The following is a 17,825-nucleotide window of genomic DNA, read 5'->3' on the forward strand; positions in this document are numbered from 1 at the left end:
AAGTCCAGAAATGCAAGTTTTTGTTGTAACAAATTTTTAAGCTCCTAAATGCAGATCTAACCAATAATTTTTACAGAATCAACTGGTTGTAGGTTCACAAATATTACTTGGTCATTCATTGTGATGGTAGTGTGGATTTTTACAGTGGTCTATATAGTCTTAGGACCACATGACTGTTAATGTAGCCTATTTAAGTGCCACATCTAAATAAGTGCTCTAAAATTTTGTCATTTAAAAATATTTTCTTGAGAGCCAGGCACTGGTGGCTCATGCCTATAATCCTAGCTATTCAGGAGGCTGAGATCTGAGGATCACAGTTCAAAGCCAGTCTGGGCAGGAAAGTCCATGAGACTCTAATCTCCAATAAAACCACCAGAAAATTGGAAGTGGCGCTGTGGGTCAAGTGGTAGAGTACTTGCTTTGAGCTGAAGATTTCAGGGACAGTGCCGAGTCCCAGGGTTCAAGCCGCGTGACCGACAAAAAAATAAATAAATTTAAAAAAAAATAAAATTAAAGGAATTTCTAGGTTTGGCAAATAAATATATATCTAAGAGACACACATAGTATAAGACATACTTATATTAAAAACATTAACACACTAACATTTGTTTAACCTAAATTCAAATTTAATTGGATACTCTGCATTTCACCGGGTGACCTTTAGTTAAAAAACAAACAGTACCGGGGCTGGGAAGGTGGCTCAGAGGTAGAGTGCTTGCCTTGCATGCCTGAGGCCCTGGGTTCGATTCCTCAGCACCACATAAGCAAAAAGAAAAAAGCCGGAAGTGGCGCTGTGGCTCAAGTGGTAGAGCACTAGCCTTGAGCTGAAGAGCTGAGGGACAGCGCCCAGGCCCAGAGTTCAAGCCCCACAACCGGACCAAAAAAAAAAAAAACAAACAAACAGTACCATGTATTAGCTATAGTAAAAAAGAGAAAAAAATCACTTTCTACTATCCATGAGACATTTTATACCGTAAGGCAAGGGAAGCAACATATCCTCAAAGGATTTGGTTGTTAAAAGGCTACAGAATCTTGAAATGTGTATTATAGACAGTCATTCAGGTTTTCAGTGAGTCTGGTCTAATTTTCTAGGGGGTACACTTTGTTTTATGCATACTAGCATATCACAAGTATAACAATAAATATGTCTGTCCTATCATATGGAGAATGGCAAAAGGATACATAGAAAATAAGGATAAGTTGATAGCACATTCTAGAAGGATATGGCTCAAGTGACAAGGATATGGCTCAGGCACAAGGCCCTGTGCTTAAACCTCAGTGCTGCTAAATCAATAAATAAATAAGATGAAGCCGGGTGCTGGTGGTCACACATGGCATGTAATCCTAGCTACTCAAGAAGCTGAGATCTAAGGATCACAGTTCAAAGCCAGCCTGAGCAGAAAGGCTGTGAGACTCACCTCCAATTAACCACCAGAAAATTGGAAGTAGAGTAGTAGAGTACTAACCTTGAGTAAAAAGGTTCAGGGACAGGCCCTGAATTCAAGCCCCATAACAGACCAAAAAAAAAAAAAAAGTGGGATGAAATGAGCCAGTTATGATGGTATATACCTGTTAATTCCTCAGAAAGTTGAGGCAAGATGATCTCAAGTTTGAAGTAGTTAGTCCACCTACAGGATGAAATGAGCCAAGTGTGATGGTGTATGCCTATAATCCCTCAGAAGGCTGAGGCAAGATCTCAAGTTTGAGTCAGCCCACCTACACAGCAAGACAGTGGCTTAAAAACAAAAATTAATTTGCTTTACTTGATTATTCATTCTGGCCTGGTAACTGGTATTGAAGCTACCCAATCCAAAACACAGTAAGGACTTTCTTTTAAATGAGGTTTTATACATAGGTATACACATATGTACACGCAGTTCTGAAGGCCAAAGAAGTAACTCCAAATTCTGGACTCTAAGAAGTTCTACAGATATTCACTGGATTTCAACCAAGTTCTACAGATATTCACTGGATTTTAACAATGATTAACTTTAAGCTTGGCCTTAGGATGGTATTAAGGGGATAAGGAGGAATTTAGGCCAAGGTAAAAAAGCTTCACATTCTGAAAATAATAGTGGCAAAACACAACACTCGGGGATCAAGGAAAATAAAATTGAGAGAAGGACATGATTAGAAGGAAACTTGTAGAATTCTGCTAATCCAAGATTCTTCACATAGTAAGACTGGTGACAAGCTAAAGGTCACTTGTCAATGCATCAAAGTTTGATAGAGAATGACGACCCACAGGAGCAGCCTTGCTGAGCTTGAGGATTGTTCAAAACTTGAAATGAGCTTCGGATCAGTTCTTGGCTGAAGTCCACCAGAGCCCCTTTCACGAAGGCCATGCTATCAGAGTCAACCACCACTTTTGCCCCACCCTGTTCAAATACCCTGAAAAGACAGAAGGGCAAGCAGTAGTGAATATCTCAAACGCCAAAAAATATGCCACTCTATTGAAACCAGAGATGCACTTCTGTTTTTTCTAAAGTACAGAGGGGAGTGGAACATTCCTTATGACCTCTAACAGGTGCTGTTTTCTGAAACCAAAGGATTCAATGGAATGGATGAATATGGGAAGATATTTAGAGACTTGGGCCTCAATCCAATCCAGCCTGACTCTCATCTGACTACCTTATGGACCTACGCAGGCCAAATGTCCTCCAGGATTAAAAGAATAACCTCGTTATTTTTTAAAATCAAGATGACAAATCTCCACCATCCTCTCACAGTGGGAGAAAGGGGGTGTTTTAATCATCCTTCACACCTTAAACTGGAGTCGCTTTTTATCCCTCCAGTACATCCTCTGGGACCCAACCCTTCCTCCACCTCTTTCTCCTTGCCTGTCGTCGGGGTTAATAACTGTATCCAGTGAAAATTTGTATTGGAATCCGGAGCATCCACCTCCCTCCACTTGCAGCCTTAGGAATTCTGACCCTTCGGTGATTTCCAGAAGCCTCTGAAACGCAGGTAGGGAAAATCAGGGAAGTGAAGCAAGAGCTGGTGAGAGGTGGGTGACAAGGAGGTCTCCCGGCCCTCGGGTCGGATCTCCTACCCGGACGCAGCTGTCCGTGAGGCGGATTTGCTCTTCGCCGGCCTCGGAGTTGGAGGACGATGCATCCCAGCGCCTCTGAAGTCCAGGACAGATCAGAAGGATTCTGCCGTCAAAGAGAGGAGGGTAGGCCGGGGAATAGGAGAACCTGGGACCCGAGGCCCGCCCCCCTCCTTGATCGCCTCAGGCCTGGGGACCCTCACCGGGATTGTCCCACGCCAAACCCTGACCACCCTCGTGGGCCGTAGCTTCTCATTTGTTCTGGGGGCGCAGGGTCTAACACCATTTCAGGATGTCCTCCCAACCTTGGTACCTGCTCCTCCGCCAGGGAATGACCGCTCGGAGCGCCGCGGCCGCTATCGGTGAGGCCCAGGAGGCCGCCATCTTTCTCCACAAACTCCGCCCTTCGCTTCGCCCACAGGACGCGGGAGCGATGCGAGGGGCGTGTCTCTGATAGGCCACGCCTCCGAGCATACCTATTGGGTAGTACAAGTTGAGATGGCATCTGATTGGCTAGAAATGCTCCCGCTTACGGAAGTGGGGCCGTACTAATAGAACTAGGGCGGAGCCCTGAGGACAAGAAAGGGAAGAGCTGAGCTGGACAGCCTCAAGCCGAGCCAGTGAGGGGACAAAATGGGCGGGGATTGGAGGCTGGCTTCGGAGCCAGCTCCCCGGAGCGAAGAGCTGGGCACGGAGGGACCACCCCGGACGTAGCTGATGACAGGTCACCTGACTGGGCTCCTCCCTCGGCCCGCCCCGACAAGTTTATCTTGTGACTGCCGCCACTGCTTCTTCCTTCCTGGAGCTTGGAGCCTCCTAATCCGCGATGCGTTTCCTGGCGGTTGCGTTCCTGTTCCAGGCGTTCATCGCCTCCGCCCTGGCCGAACGCGTGCAGTTCAAGGATTGTGGTGAGCCCCGGACCCGCCCGAGGTCCCCGCGCAGTCAGTGGGAGCTCTCCCCAGCGGCCTGCGCTGAGACCCCCGGGCTGGGTTGGGCCGGTTCCTCCTTGGACCCCGGGCGGAGTGGGTTGGTTTTGGTGAGAAGGAGTAGGCCTGGTGAGACTTGACCGAGCACAACTTTGTCTCTTTCCTTGCAACGCGTGTTTTGGGGTTACTTCTACACTGCAGGGGTGAATCTTCTGTTCAAGCTTTCTAGAGTTTGTAAACATCAAGCTGGGGTGTGGTAGTAGTGTACATCCATAGTCCCAGCACTCTGGAGGTGGAGGTAGGAGGATCATGAGTAAGTATAGGCAGCCATCCGAAGATTTGTATGCGATGCAGGGTTTATTAAGGGAAGGGACACAAAACTTTTTTGAGGATGTGGGGATGCTACTAGAACTACATTGTATCTTGTTTAAATAATCCCCCCATCTACACGTACACCAGACTTTTTGTTTTGTTTTGGCCCGTCCTGGAACTTAAACTCTGGGCCTGGGCTCTGTCCCTGAGCCTCTTTGTGCTCAAGGCTAGCACTCTACCACTTGAGCCACCGCGCCTCTTCTGGCTTCTTCTGGGTAGTTCATTGGAGATAAGAGTCTCCTGCCCAGGCTGGCTTCTAACTGAAATCCTCAGATCTCAGTCTCCTGAGTAGCTAGGATTACAAGCAGGAGCCACCGGTGCCCGGTGGCACATCTTGTTTTTGTTTTTTTGTTTCTTTTTCGGACAACTAAAAGTCAACTCTCCTATTCACAATTTATTCTGTTGCAAAAAAGGGCTTTATTTGGGTTAATTTTTTTTTTTTCTGGCCCAAGGGCTTAAACTGAAAGCATGGGTACCGTCTATGAGCTTGTGTACTTAATACTGGGGCTCTATCACTTGAGCCACAGCTCCACATCTGACTTTTTGTGGTTGATTGGAGATTAGAGTCTCACAGACCTTTCTGTCCCGGCTGTCTGCAAACCTCGATCCTCATCCTCCTAATTAGCTAGGATTACAGGCATGAGCCACCAGTACTTGGTGAATTTGTGATTCTTAATCCAGTCTTCCTTCTATAAAACCACTTTTTTTCTTTTGCCAGTCCTAGGGCTTGAACTCTGGGCCTAGGCACTGTTCCTGAACTGCTTTTTTTTTTTTGTCGGTCATGGGGCTTGAACTCTGGGCCTGGGCACTGCCCCTGCACTCTTCAGCTCATGGCGAGTGCTCTACCACTTGACCCACAGTGCCACTTCTGGTTTTCTAGTGGTTTATTGGAGATAAGAGTCTGGATTTTTCTGCCCGGGCTGGCTTTGAACCATGATCCTCAGATCTCAGCCTCCTGAGTGCTAGGATTACAGGCATGAGCCACCAGCGCCCGGCTCTGAGCTGCTTTTTGCTCGGCTGGTGCTCTACCACTTGAGCCACAGCACCATTTCCTGCTCTTTGTGTAGTTTATTGGAGATAAAAGTCTCACAGACTTTCCTGCCTGGGCTGGCTTCAAACCTTGATCCTCAGATCTCGGCCTCCTGAAAAGCTAGGATTATATGCATGAGCCACTGGTGCCCAGCTTAAAACCACAGTTCTAATCATATCTTGTAACTGCTAACCCCTCCCAATGGTGTGGTTGGAATCTTTGTTGGAAAATACAGTAACAAATAGAAATTCTGAGTTCCTGTACTCAAATCTACAAAATTAATTTTGGGGACAAAGCTGGAATATTTATGTGCAGTGATCATTGAAAGTTGAAATTGATTTTGTAAAATTTGAGCAGGAAGGCTGGATGCTGGTGGGCACTGGTGGCTCAATGTCGGTAATCCTAGCTACTCGTGAGGCTGAGATCTGTGGATCAAGGTTTGAAGCCAACTCAGGCATGAAAAGCCCATGAGACTCTTATCTCTAAGTACCAAAAAAGCCAGAAATGGAGCTGTGGCTCACATGGTAGAGTGCTAGTCTTGAGCACACAAGCTCAGAAATGGCACCCAGATCCTCAGATCAAGCCCCAGGACTGGCATACACACAACGAAATTGTCTTGAGCAGAAAGGAAGCATGGTGATCACATGACTATATGAATCATTGTATCCCAGAAGTAGACTGGACGGTCAGACTGTTTCTTCCCTTATATCCAGTGCCCAGAAAATAGTAAGTGCTGAATAAACACTTGCTTAAAACAAAATGAAGGGAATACTGCATTTTTTCCCCACTATGTCTTCAAAACTGATATTGAGGCAAAGGTATGAAATGTGATTGGCTAAGGAATAAAGACTGCTGGACTATGAATACTTAACACATGCAGTCACAGCTTACTTAGAGTGCAGGGCCTTGAGTTCAAGCCCTGGTACTGGTACACACACACCAAAAAAAGATGCTATTTCACTAAACTAGGAGACTGGCACTTGAAAAATTCCTTCCATTAAACATATGGCCAGCATTTAAATGAAGAGATGCTGATTTCAAATGAGAAGGAAAGTGAAAACGGAATAATTTAAGATCTCACAGCTGGGATGCAGTAAGAAACTGGCAGGTATTTATGAACCACTCTATTTCGATGATAATTTTTTTAATGAACTGAAACAAATAGAAATTGTTCATTTCAGAGCAAAAAAAAAAAAAGCAAGTGTACATAGACAGAACTTTTTTAAAGGGAGGGTTCCCATCACAGATTTTGTTTACTTTTGAATTGGGAAATACAATGTAAAAACTTGAGCACCCAGATCAAAGATTTTGTATTCCACTTGACACCCACCCACCTCACCTCCTGAGGAAGGATTTTCTCAAGTGAGAATTAGACAAACTAGTTTTGCAATATTTGCAAGTTAGGAATGAGGAGTATGATACACTGACATTGGAAGTCCAAGAAACTCTTCGGCAAAGAACTGGAGGAAAGAGCTGGTTACTCCTCATTGTTTTTTGCTAGATATGGAAAGGTTTTCCATGAGCACTAATTTTTGCCCCAATTTTACCTGCCCATAGAAAATGGACAGCACTTCTGAAACTTTCAGGTGCTGAGAGCGATGAAGAAGCTTGCTGGGAGATGAAGACAGCAACAGGTTATTTACAGATTGAGCTAGAGCAATGGGTCCCTGTAATGAAAGAGGTAGTTGAATACACAACTCTTCTACCCAAGGGCAGACACACCGAGAGAAATCTAAGTGCATCTACTTGAGCTTGCGTTCAGTACTTACAGTACTCAGCTAACCTGGTAACTAACAAGTACTCTTGATGTGCATTTTGCTTGTTGTCTCTCTACATTTGACCTGAGACAGTAAGAATCCATTCTGTTGTCTACAAATATCACCTGTCCCTGAAGGTATATCTGAGGTTAGGACTCAATTTTGGTGTCTGGAGACTTGTTGACCAAATCAGGCACAACTGTTCTAAATTAAATTAATGAGCTGAATCCAGAATCTTGGAGTACACTTACGAGAGCACCACTGTGTTCCAGATACTTAGATTATATCTGAGAACTGGGTGTGTGGAAGTTAGCTCATCTACCCTAAAGGCAGGTACTGACCAGATGCTAAATATCTTGCCTTGAGGCTACACCTTAGCCAGTGGAATCTGTAGCTGTCCTGGGTGTTTCCCTCACCTTGGAATCTGAAAGGGTGTACTTAATTTACCACAGAAAGACTTTGTTACCATGATGACCTTTCATTGTCTCCCAATCACCTGGCCAAGGTCAGAGGCCTGGATGGGAAAACAGGGATTTTTCAAGATTGGTACTTAAATACCATTATTATTTTTTCTTTTTTGGTCAAGCATTTATTATGAACAATGAGTACATTTACCCTTTATTAGAATGAAATTTTTTTTAAAGGCTCCCAACCTTGACACTTATGTTAACAAACATATGTTTCCAACCCTGAGTATACATCTGCCTATTGTAGAAGAGCAATTAAAATTGTTCTCATTGGTAGAGGCATATTGTAAAAGTTTAGAGATGGCTGGGTGCTAGTGGCTCACACTTGTAATCCTAGCTACTCAGGAGGCTGAAATCTGGGAATCACAGTTCAAAGCCACCCTGGGCAGGAAAGTCTGGGAGACTGTTACCTCCAATTAATCACTAAAAAGCCAGAAGTGGTAGAGTGCCTGCTTTGACCACAAAACAGCCCAAACAGCTCAGGAATAGCACTCAGGCCCTGAGGTCAAGCCCCAGTAATCCCCCCCCCCACACACACACAGTTTAGAAAGATCATTGATTTGGAGAGACATCAGAACATGATTAAAACATGGGTGGGAACATACTGGGAACAGCTAGTCTTGAGATTGCAAATGAAAATAGTAGTTTCCTGACTGGGTTATCACAGGTGCCACATTTGATGCTCTCAAATCCTGTGCTGGTGTTTTCTAACTGAGCTTTCCTGAGACAGACCTAGAACAGAGAACCATCTATATACACTGGACTGTTTCCTGCTCCCCTTTTATATATCAAAAATAGACTGTATCTCCTTTTAGAGAGAGTTGGCTCCGAGATTTAGAGTGTCTAGTTGTTGTTCTTCAGTGCTTTCTTCTCTTTTATTAGTTGTCTAAAACTAAACCTAATTTATGAATCAGTTTTCAAAATGGCATAAAAGCAACACTGGAAGGTCTGATTCATTTTATTTCTGACTTTCTACATCTGATCCTTATTTTTTACACATATGTAGTATTTCCATGCATATTTTCTCCAGAAGCTGTATAGACCTACATCATTTATTTCAGAGGAAAAGAAATCCAGACTCAGGTGCCAACAGTCGTTAACTAGTACCAGTTGACACACTTCTAGTTCTTGCCTCTTGGCTGTGTTAGTTAGCCCTATTTGGAATAAAATTCAACTTGAGCCCAAAGGTTTTTTAGTTGGTTTTGTTCTGAGTCTCACTATGTAGTTAGAAATCATCTCAGACTCTTGTCTCAGTCACCCAAATACTGGTTGTACCACCATACTTGGTTGGGGCAATTTTATTGAAACTATGAAGACCTCTGTCTTCATCTCTTTTGTTTCTGGGGAAAATTGAGGTCCTAATGTCTTAGTTAGCAGTTTTAGTTCTGTTTGTTTTTGGTACTAAAATATTTCATGACTCATCAATGGGCCTCTTAGATTTCTTCCCTAGGAGAACATGACTGAGAAGTCAGGAGGGCGGTAGAGAGGGTACAGTTCCCCACTCAGAAATAGAAGTAGCTCTTCTCTCAAGAGTTGTTCCTCCTTCAGATGGTGGTACTTCCTCTGTTCCAGGTCATTCTTATGACAGTGAAAACTGTGGTTCTTCAAGTCCATATTCCTCTTATTCACGAATGGGTTTGAATGCATTTACTGTGTTTGTCCATACCTTCAGTAGTACTGCCTATTTCTTTAGGAAGCCAGACTGAGTAAAAGAATGAGATTTTGCCAAGTGCTGGTGGTTCATGCATGTAATCCTAGCTACTCAAGGAGCCAGAGATCTGGGGATCTTGATTCAAAGCCAGTCCAAACAGGAAAGTCCATGAGATTCTTATTTCCAAAAAAAGCCAGAAGTGGATCTGTGGCTCAAGAGGTAGAACAGTAGCTTTAAGCACAGAAGCTCAGGGATAGCACCCAGGCCCAGCCAAAAATAAATAATAAAAGAATAGAGATTTCAAGAAGATACAATACTGGACAAGGAAAGTGAAAAATCTAAACCAAAGATACTTCACTGATGATCACAAAGGATATGGGAGTTGAACCTCTAAGATAAAAGAACCATTGTAAGAGACAAAGAAATCATGTTGAATCAAAAAAAACTGCCAAGTGTTTTTAGTTGAAAGTGAGCCTGGATCTTCTGAGTAAACAGTTCTCAAGAATTTCTTGGAGTCTGCGTTCCTATGAATGGTTATTTTGTTTTGTTTTGTTTTTTGGGTCCAGTTGTGGGGCCTGAACTCTGGGCCTGGGCGCTGTCCCTCAGCTCTTCAGCTCAAGGCCTGCACTCTACCACTTGAGCCACAGCGCCACTTCCAGCTTTTGACTCCTAAATCTGCCCTTTCCAGACACGATGACCCTGGATAAATCACAGTAGTCGGTCACTGGTGGCTCACACTTATAATCCTAGCTACTCAGGAGGCTGAGATCTGAGGATGTGGTTCAAAGCCAGCCCGGGCAGAGAAGGCCGTGAGACTCTTATCTCCCATAAACCACTCAAAAACTGGAAGTGGCACTGTGGCTCAAGCGGTAGAGTGCTAGTCTTGAGCTGAAGAGTACAGGGACAGCGCCTAAGCCCAGAGTTCAAGCCCCACTACTGACAAAAAATAAATAAGTGTATGTGTGTGTGTAGATTGGTTTTTTCCCCCCTGCTACCCAGGGTATAGTTTCCTAAGGGTCTAAAACTGAGTGACTGGGAGCTAAGAATGTCTGGAGCCATGAACTCTTAAGTAAGTTCTATTGGCCCCAGTGATATGTCTTTCCTCCCATTCTAATTCATTTTTTTTCCTTTTTTTTTCAGGTTCTGTGGTGGGAGTTATAAAGGAAATAAATGTGAGCCCATGTCCCACTCAGCCCTGCCAGCTAGACAAAGGACAGTCCTACAGTGTCAATGTCACCTTCACCAGCAGTGAGTAAATGTGGTTCTCACCCTCCATTTCTGTTAAATCAAAATAAAATGTCAAGTGTTGGAATGAGCATGGGGTGGGAGGTTTGGCAGTCGGGAATTCAGGAATTTCTAACTTGTACAAAGATAGAATTCAATGTGCCCTCATATTTTATATCTTCTCTCAGAATCCATGGCTGCCAGACTTCCTTTAAGCAAGCAGAATGCCAGGTGTCCTGGCACATGACTATTATTCCAGCTCTTGGCCAAAAGGTCAAGAGTTCAAGGCCAGCCTAGGCTACTTAGTAAAATGTTGTCTTCACAAAAAGAGAGAGGGAGAGAGAGAGGAGTAAAAAAGAAAAATCAAGAGTTAGACTACATAGATTAGCGATCTGTGAAATACGTAGCATGTATGAGTCCCTGGTTTAAACTTTAAAAAATTTTTTTGTCAGTCATGGGGCTTGAACTCTGGGCCTGGGTACTAGCCCTCTGCTCTTCAGCTCAAGGTTAGCACTTTACCACTTGAGCCACAGTGCCACTTCTGGTTTTCTGAATGGTTTTTTGGAGATAAGAGTCTCAGACTTTCCTGCCTTGGCTGGCTTTGAACTGTGATCCTCAGATCTCAGCCTCCTGAATAGCTAGGATTACAGGTGTGAGCCACTGGTGCCCGGCATAAAATTTGGAACACTTACAAAGTACTATCTCAAGCTATCTACCTTTCTACCACTAAATCTACATATGCCTAAGGATGAAAGTGCAATTAATAGATATCAGCTACCTTAAGGCTTAGGGAACCCATTAGGAACCCAAGAAAGAATCAGATCTCTGATTGTCTTTAATTCTGGCACCTAGGAGGCTGAGACAGAGAATTTCAAGTTTCAGCCTGAACTATGTAGTGAAAAGACCGGGGGAAAAAAAACACTTTATTTCTGGACAAAACTTCCACCTTAAATCCTTCCCTTGCTTTCTATGTTGTGGAACTAGACTAATCTAAGAAGAAACCTCACAGTTCTTGTCATCAATTGCTCATAAGTCTTAAAAGTACAAGCTGCCTGTTTTGCTTTATTTTTTCCTGTACTATATCCTGGCCTCCTGGCTCTCCTCCTCCCTAGTTCTGGGGCTTGAACTCAGGGTCTGGGCACACTGTCCCTGAGCTTCTTTAACTCAAAACTAGCACTTTACCACTTGAGCCACAAGCACCACTTCCGGCCTTTTCTGCATATGTGGTACTGAGGAATTGCACCTAGGACTTCATGCATGCTAGGCAAACATTCTACCACTAAGCCACATTCCCAATCCCACCTCCTGACTCTTAACAGTACAGAATTCTGGTTCTCCTAATTTTAAAGTACTTTTATATTCCTCCTGCCCATCTTGAAATATGGTAGAAGTTACTAAGAAATGGATTCTTCTTAGTCCTACACAGCACCTAAAGGGTTACCTCTCAGTTGTCATAGACCTTGTTTTTATTTTTATTTATTTATTTATTTTTTTTGGGTCCGGTTGTGGGGCCTGAACTCTGGGCCTGGGTGCTGTCCCTCAGCTCTTCAGCTCAAGGCTAGCGCTCTACCACTTGAGCCACAGCGCCACTTCCGGCTTTTTTCTTTTTGCTTATGTGGTACTGGGGAATCGAACCCAGGGCCTCATGCATTGCAAGGCAAGCGCTCTACCACTGAGCCACCTTCCCAGCCTAGACCTTGTTTTTAAAACACACACACAAAAAACTGTGTGGCAGTTTTTTGACTGTAGCATGACTCAGGTTGTTATAGCACATTCCTAACCTGTGGATTCAGTCCCCAGTATCATAAATAAATAAAACTATTGTTTGATAGAAACTAATATAAATAGTTAACAGAAAGTTCTCTGACAAAAATTGGTGGCCTAGTTAAATAAAGGTTATTTGTTCATGTAGCTCTGATTCTCAAAAAAAAAAAAAAACTGGGGCTGGGAAGGTGGCTCAGTGGTAGAGCGCTTGCCTTGCATGCATGAGGCCTTGGGTTCGATTCCTCAGCAGTACAAAAGAAAAAGCCGGAAGTGGCGCTGTGGCTCAAGTGGTAGAGCGCTAGCCTTGAGCTGAAGAGCTGAGGGACAGTGCCCAGGCCCAGAGTTCAGGCCTTACAACTGGACCAAAAAAAAAAAAAAAACAACTATAAAAGACAGTAGAGAGTAAGGGAATGAGGAACAAAGAAAACAGATTGCCTGTACCATGCTAAGTATTAAGCCTAACTGATAGGTAAATCCTAGGAATTGAGAAGTACAGGCTTTGTGATTTACAGTATAGCTATGCTGGTGCTTAAGAATATACCTAATACTGGAGAATACATCCATTTATTGTAATGGCATACTTGTTTAGAGTATGCAGATATATCATTTCATTCTCTATTTTCTTATTTTTTTTTTTGTCGGTCGTGGGGCTTGAACTCTGGGCCTGGGCGCTGTCCCTCAGCTCTTCAGCTCAAGGCTAGCGCTCTACCACTTGAGCTACAGCGCCACTTCCGGTTTTCTGGTGGTTTATTGGAGATAAGAGTCTCTCGGTCTCTCCTGCCCAGGCTGGCTTTGAACCGCGATCCTCAGATCTCAGCCTCCTGAGTAGCTAGGATTACAGGCGTGAGCCACCAGCGCCCGGCTTCATTCTCTATTTTCTTCTTAGATACTCAGTCTAAAAACAGCACAGCCTTGGTGCGTGGCATCCTGTTTGGTGTCCCTGTCCCCTTTCCCATTCCTGAGGCTGATGGTTGTAAGAGTGGAATCAGCTGCCCCATCCAGAAATACAAGACATACAGCTACCTGAATAAACTGCCAGTGAAGAATGAATACCCCTCGGTAAGTGACAGCTTGAGGGCACTGGATGCCTTGGGGCTGAATTAAAAACCTGAGGGCAGGATGTGGGAAGCCAAAGGGTAAAGGGCCTTTTCTTTCTAGTGAAGCACCAAAATCCTGAGGGGGAAGAGGTAGGATTGCACACTAAGAATTAAGCCGGGCACTGGTGGCTCACGCCTGTAATCCTAGCTACTCAAGAGGCTAAGATCTGAAGATCGTGGTTCAAAGCCAGCCCGGGCAGGAAAGTCTGTGAGACTCTTATCTCCAATAAACTATTAGAAAACCAGAGGCGCTGTGGCTCAAGTGGTAGAGCACTGGCCTTGAGCTGAAGAGCTGAGGAACAGTGAGTGCCGAGGCCCAGAGTTCAAGCCCCATGACCGACCAAATAAAAAAAAAATTAAGAAGTAGGGCAGACATTTTTTTTTTTTGGCAGGGGGTGTCCAGTCGTGGGGCCTGAACTCTTGGTCTGGGTGCTGTCCCTCAGCTCTTCAGCTTATGTGGTGCTGAGGAATCAAACCCAGAGCCATAAGCATGCAAGGCGAGCGCTCTACCACTGAGCCACCTTCCCAGCCCATGGGCAGACATTTTTCATTATGTGCCTTTGTTCTTTCACTAGAGCCTGGTGCTGTGTTTCATATACATTTCACGTGATCCTTATGCCCTCCACATATAGAAGTGATATTACCTCTGTTTTACAGATGAAGAAATTTGAACTTCTTGATTTTACTCCATCAATAATTGTGGCAGCCTTTCAGGGCATTGGTATCTCATACCTATAATCCTAGCTACTCAGGAGGCTGAGATCTGAGGATTGTGGTTCAAAGCCAGCCCGGGCAGGAAAGTCTGTGAGACTCTTATCTCTATTTAACTGTCAGAAGATCAGAAGTGGTGCTGTGGCTCAAGGTGGTAGAGCACTAGCCTTGAGCAAAAGAGCTCAAGGTCAGCACCCAGGCCCCACAACTGTCAAAAAAAAAAATAAGAAGAGAAAAAAAAATTATGTACTTACTTTTTTTTCCCAAAAATAGCTTCATTTATTTTTAATTTCATTTTATTTTTGGTCAGTTGTGGGGCTTGAACTTAGGGCCTCGGCACTGTCCCTGAGCCTTTTTACTCAAAGCTAGCACTCTACTACTTTGAGCCACAGTACCACTTCTGGTTTTCTGGTGGCTAATTGGAGCCTCATGAAGCTGGGCGCGGGTGGCTCACACCTGAAGAGACTGAAAACTCGAAGTGGCACTGTGGCCCAAGTGTTAGAGTGCTAGCTTTGAGCTGAAGAGCTCAGGGACAGCACCCAAGTCCAGAGTTCAAGCCCCATGAGTAACAAAAAATAAAGTATCAAGGACTTTTCTGCCTGGGCTGGTTTCAAACCATAATCCTTAGATCTCAGCCTCCTAAGTAGCTAGGATTATAGGCATCAGCCAACAGTGCCCCAGCTTCATAGGTTTTCTAGTGGTTTATTGGAGATAAGAGTTTCCTGGACTGGGCTGGGAAGGTGGCTCAGTGGTAGAGCACTTGCCTTGCATGCATGAGGCCCTGGGTTCGATTCCTCAGCACCACATAAGCAGGAAAAAAAAAGCCGGAAGTGGCATTGTGGCTCAAGTGGTAGAGCGCTAGTCTTGAGCTGAAGAGCTGAGGGACAGCGCCCAGGCCCACAGTTCAGGCCCACTACCGGACCCAAAAAAAAAAAAAAAGAGTTTCCTGGACTTTCCTGCCTGGGCTGGCTTTGAACAGCGATCTTCAGATCTTAGCCTCCTGAGTAGCTAGGATTACAGGCATGAGCCACAGTGTCCAGCTTCATAGTTTTAAATGTAACAAGTTAAGGCAGAGATCTCTGGTGAGCAGAAAATACATGATCAGAAAACAGCTTAAGGAAGTTAACTGACATTATAGTGTTTCAAGGGGATAGTGGTCCTTGCTATTATTCAAACAGTTATAAACTTCTTTGGAACATCTTTTGTGCTTTGACATTTCCATTTATAGATAACAAAAAAGCTTCCTTATACCTAAGGATCTAAATTTTCTACATTCTCCTCATGGTTATAGTTAGAAAAGGCTAGATCAGAGTGATAAATAGGAAAGAAGTGTTTAAATATTAAAACTGCCTGCCTTTGTGTGTGTGGGGGTGTGTGCGCATTACCGCCCGCCCGCGCCCCACCCCCCGCCCTCGTGCTCGCCACATCTTAAGCTCTCTGGTTCTTTTACTCATGGGTTGCATGCTTCAACTTTAGCCAGACCTCCAGCTCTGGTTTTTTGTTTGTTTGTTTTTGCTCTTAATTGGAGATAAGAATCTGATTTGTCTGCTTGGGTTGGTCCCAAATCTCAGTCCTCAGATCTCAGCCTTCTGGTTAGCTAGGAGTGCAGGTGGGAGGCACTGACACACAACTAAATTATTATTCTTGTAAAGCTTTACATGCCATTGATCTAAGGGGGAAAATAATGTTTTAGAAGCCAGGTATGGTAATAACACACCTATAATCCCTGCACTTGGGAGACTGAGATAGGAGGAGCAAGAGTTTGAGGCCAATCTGGGCTACATGGCAGAATTCTGTCTCAAAAAAGAAAAATATATATCTATTTAATAAATTAAGTTACTATGTAGTATTGCTAATACCCAAATCATAGGTATATCTAGGTTCACTCTTCTAAGTTGAAGGCCATAGGCAGTGCGTGTACCTCACACAGGCTTCATGATGACAGAACTGAAAAAGCAGTGTGCAGTTAAGGAGTTTGTTACAATTTATACCAGGATACTTAATTAAACCAATGATGGATTCAGGTCAAGTTCTATTTTCATTTTTTCCCAATGCCTTTTTTTCTTTCTTTAGGTAAAACTGGTGGTGGAGTGGCTACTTCAGGATGAAAAAAACAGAAATTTCTTCTGCTGGAAAATCCCAATAGAGATCAAAAAATAGAGATATATGAAGCCTATATGTCTGTGTAGGGGTAAGAGGACATGAAGGGAGGAGAAATCAGACCTGCTGAACGAGTGCCATAGGATAAAAGGAATCTTGAGACTTCTGTTTTATGTCTCTCGACTTCCAAAAGTATCTTAGACTCTTTATCGTGAGAGCTCAGAATTGTTGTTTTTATAAGGCTCTTGTAAAAGGGTAAAAGAAGAAGAAAGAATGAGACTATGGAATTGGCTTAACTGTCACCATTGTTATTTACTGTTGCATTAAGAAATATCAGATAAGGGCTGGGAATGTGTCTTAGTGGTAGAGTGCTTACCTAGCATGCATGAAGCACTGGGTTCCATTCCTCAGTACCACATAAACAGAAAAAGCCAGAAGTAGCACTGTGGCTCAAGTGGTAGAATGCTAGCCTTGAGCAAAAGAAGCTCAGGGATAGTGCCAAGGCCCTGACTTTAAGCCCCAGAACTGGCAAATAAAAATAAATAAATAAAAGAAATATAATAATATTGATAATTTGACCTAGGTCTGTTCTCTTCCAAACCACCTTTAGGGTTAGCTGGGATGTTGTTTTTATAGGTTCTCGTCTCTTAAGTGCCTCACCAAGTCCAGTGCATCTGGCCAATAAGTTTGCTGACCCTTGACAGCACCTCTAGCCCCATTGCTTCAACAGTAGTGACTTGTTTACCACTGGTATCCAGAGATTCATTGCTGAGGGCAGAATTTCAGCTCCTAATGGCTGGTTCTCTGTGGATGTCTTGTGTCTCTTTTTGTTAGGTGGTTTTCATGAAAGGCAACTTGGTTAGCAGATGTTTGATTTTTTTTTTTTTAAACAATATTAACTTGTATCCTCTCTCTGCCCTTGGAAATGAACCTCTGAATAAATAAAAACTTGTCCGTTTTTCTTTCTGCATTTGAACTGTGGTTAACTGCTTATTTCAGATGGTATGTTCTCCTAGACTCCTGTCAGGCAGTCACCCGATCTCATGTCTCCAAAGAAGACATAATTTTCAGAAGTTCCCTTTTGCCTAGTTAGACCTTATCTATCTATTCATGCAATGTGATCTTATTTTGCTTTATTTTGTACAGTCTTAACCAAGCATGCTTGAAAGAAGCAGAGAAAATAAGCATTACACATCACGTAGTGAAAAATAGAACAGCTGAGCGGGAGAAGTATCATGATCTGGGGAACTATATGTTGTCATGGCAGGAAGTCCAAGAGCTTAAAGAGGGGAAAAAAATGTGAAGTAGCAATTACTTGTTCAATGAGTTAAAACTTGAATTTTCCTACTCGTAAAATAACAAAAACTCATGCAACACATGGTTTGCTATTTTTGTTTGTCAGTCATGGGGCTTGAACCCAGGGCCTGGGCACTGTCCCTAAACTTTTGTTCAGGGCTAGCACTCCACCACTTTGAGCCAAGCTCTACTTCATTTTCTGGTGGTTAATCAGAGGTTAAGAGTCTCAAGGATATTCAAACCACAATTCTTAGATCTCAGCCTCCTGAGTAGCTTAGGATTACAGGTGTAAGCCACCATCGCCAGCCTGATTTGTTGTTTTGATAGGACTGTCAGTCAGCTTCTAGGTAGCCCAGAAGTTATATAAATGAGTTGAGAAGG

At 43.7% G+C, this 17,825-nt stretch overlaps 2 protein-coding genes across 4 annotated transcripts; one reads left to right on the forward strand and one right to left on the reverse strand.

Annotated features, from left to right (window-relative positions):
- Positions 1-1,546: 1,546 nt before the first annotated feature.
- On the reverse strand, positions 1,547-3,459 carry Isca2 (iron-sulfur cluster assembly 2). Its single transcript, XM_042692620.1, has 4 exons — positions 3,363-3,459; positions 3,053-3,155; positions 2,841-2,956; positions 1,547-2,391 (listed from the first exon to the last, which is right to left on the reverse strand). The coding sequence occupies exons 1-4, from the start codon at positions 3,431-3,433 to the stop codon at positions 2,217-2,219; spliced, it is 465 nt and encodes a 154-aa protein (XP_042548554.1). The 5' UTR covers positions 3,434-3,459; the 3' UTR covers positions 1,547-2,216.
- A 330-nt stretch (positions 3,460-3,789) lies between these two features.
- Npc2 (NPC intracellular cholesterol transporter 2) lies at positions 3,790-17,118 on the forward strand. Of its 3 annotated transcripts, none has more exons than XM_042692698.1 (5): positions 3,790-3,957; positions 10,393-10,500; positions 13,127-13,299; positions 16,122-16,223; positions 16,784-17,118. In XM_042692698.1, exons 1-4 carry the CDS (start codon positions 3,876-3,878, stop codon positions 16,206-16,208), a joined length of 450 nt encoding a protein of 149 aa, XP_042548632.1. In that variant the 5' UTR covers positions 3,790-3,875; the 3' UTR covers positions 16,209-16,223; positions 16,784-17,118. The 3 variants fall into 3 exon arrangements, with proteins under 3 accessions (XP_042548632.1, XP_042548631.1, XP_042548630.1); XM_042692697.1 differs by having other exon boundaries at positions 3,791-3,957; positions 16,122-16,239; positions 16,785-17,118; XM_042692696.1 differs by lacking the exon at positions 16,784-17,118 and having other exon boundaries at positions 3,792-3,957; positions 16,122-16,439.
- Positions 17,119-17,825: the final 707 nt, after the last annotated feature.

This window comes from Dipodomys spectabilis, unplaced genomic scaffold (genome assembly GCF_019054845.1).
Source record: "Dipodomys spectabilis isolate Male_0828 unplaced genomic scaffold, ASM1905484v1 ptg000157l, whole genome shotgun sequence".
NCBI lineage: Eukaryota > Metazoa > Chordata > Mammalia > Rodentia > Heteromyidae > Dipodomys > Dipodomys spectabilis.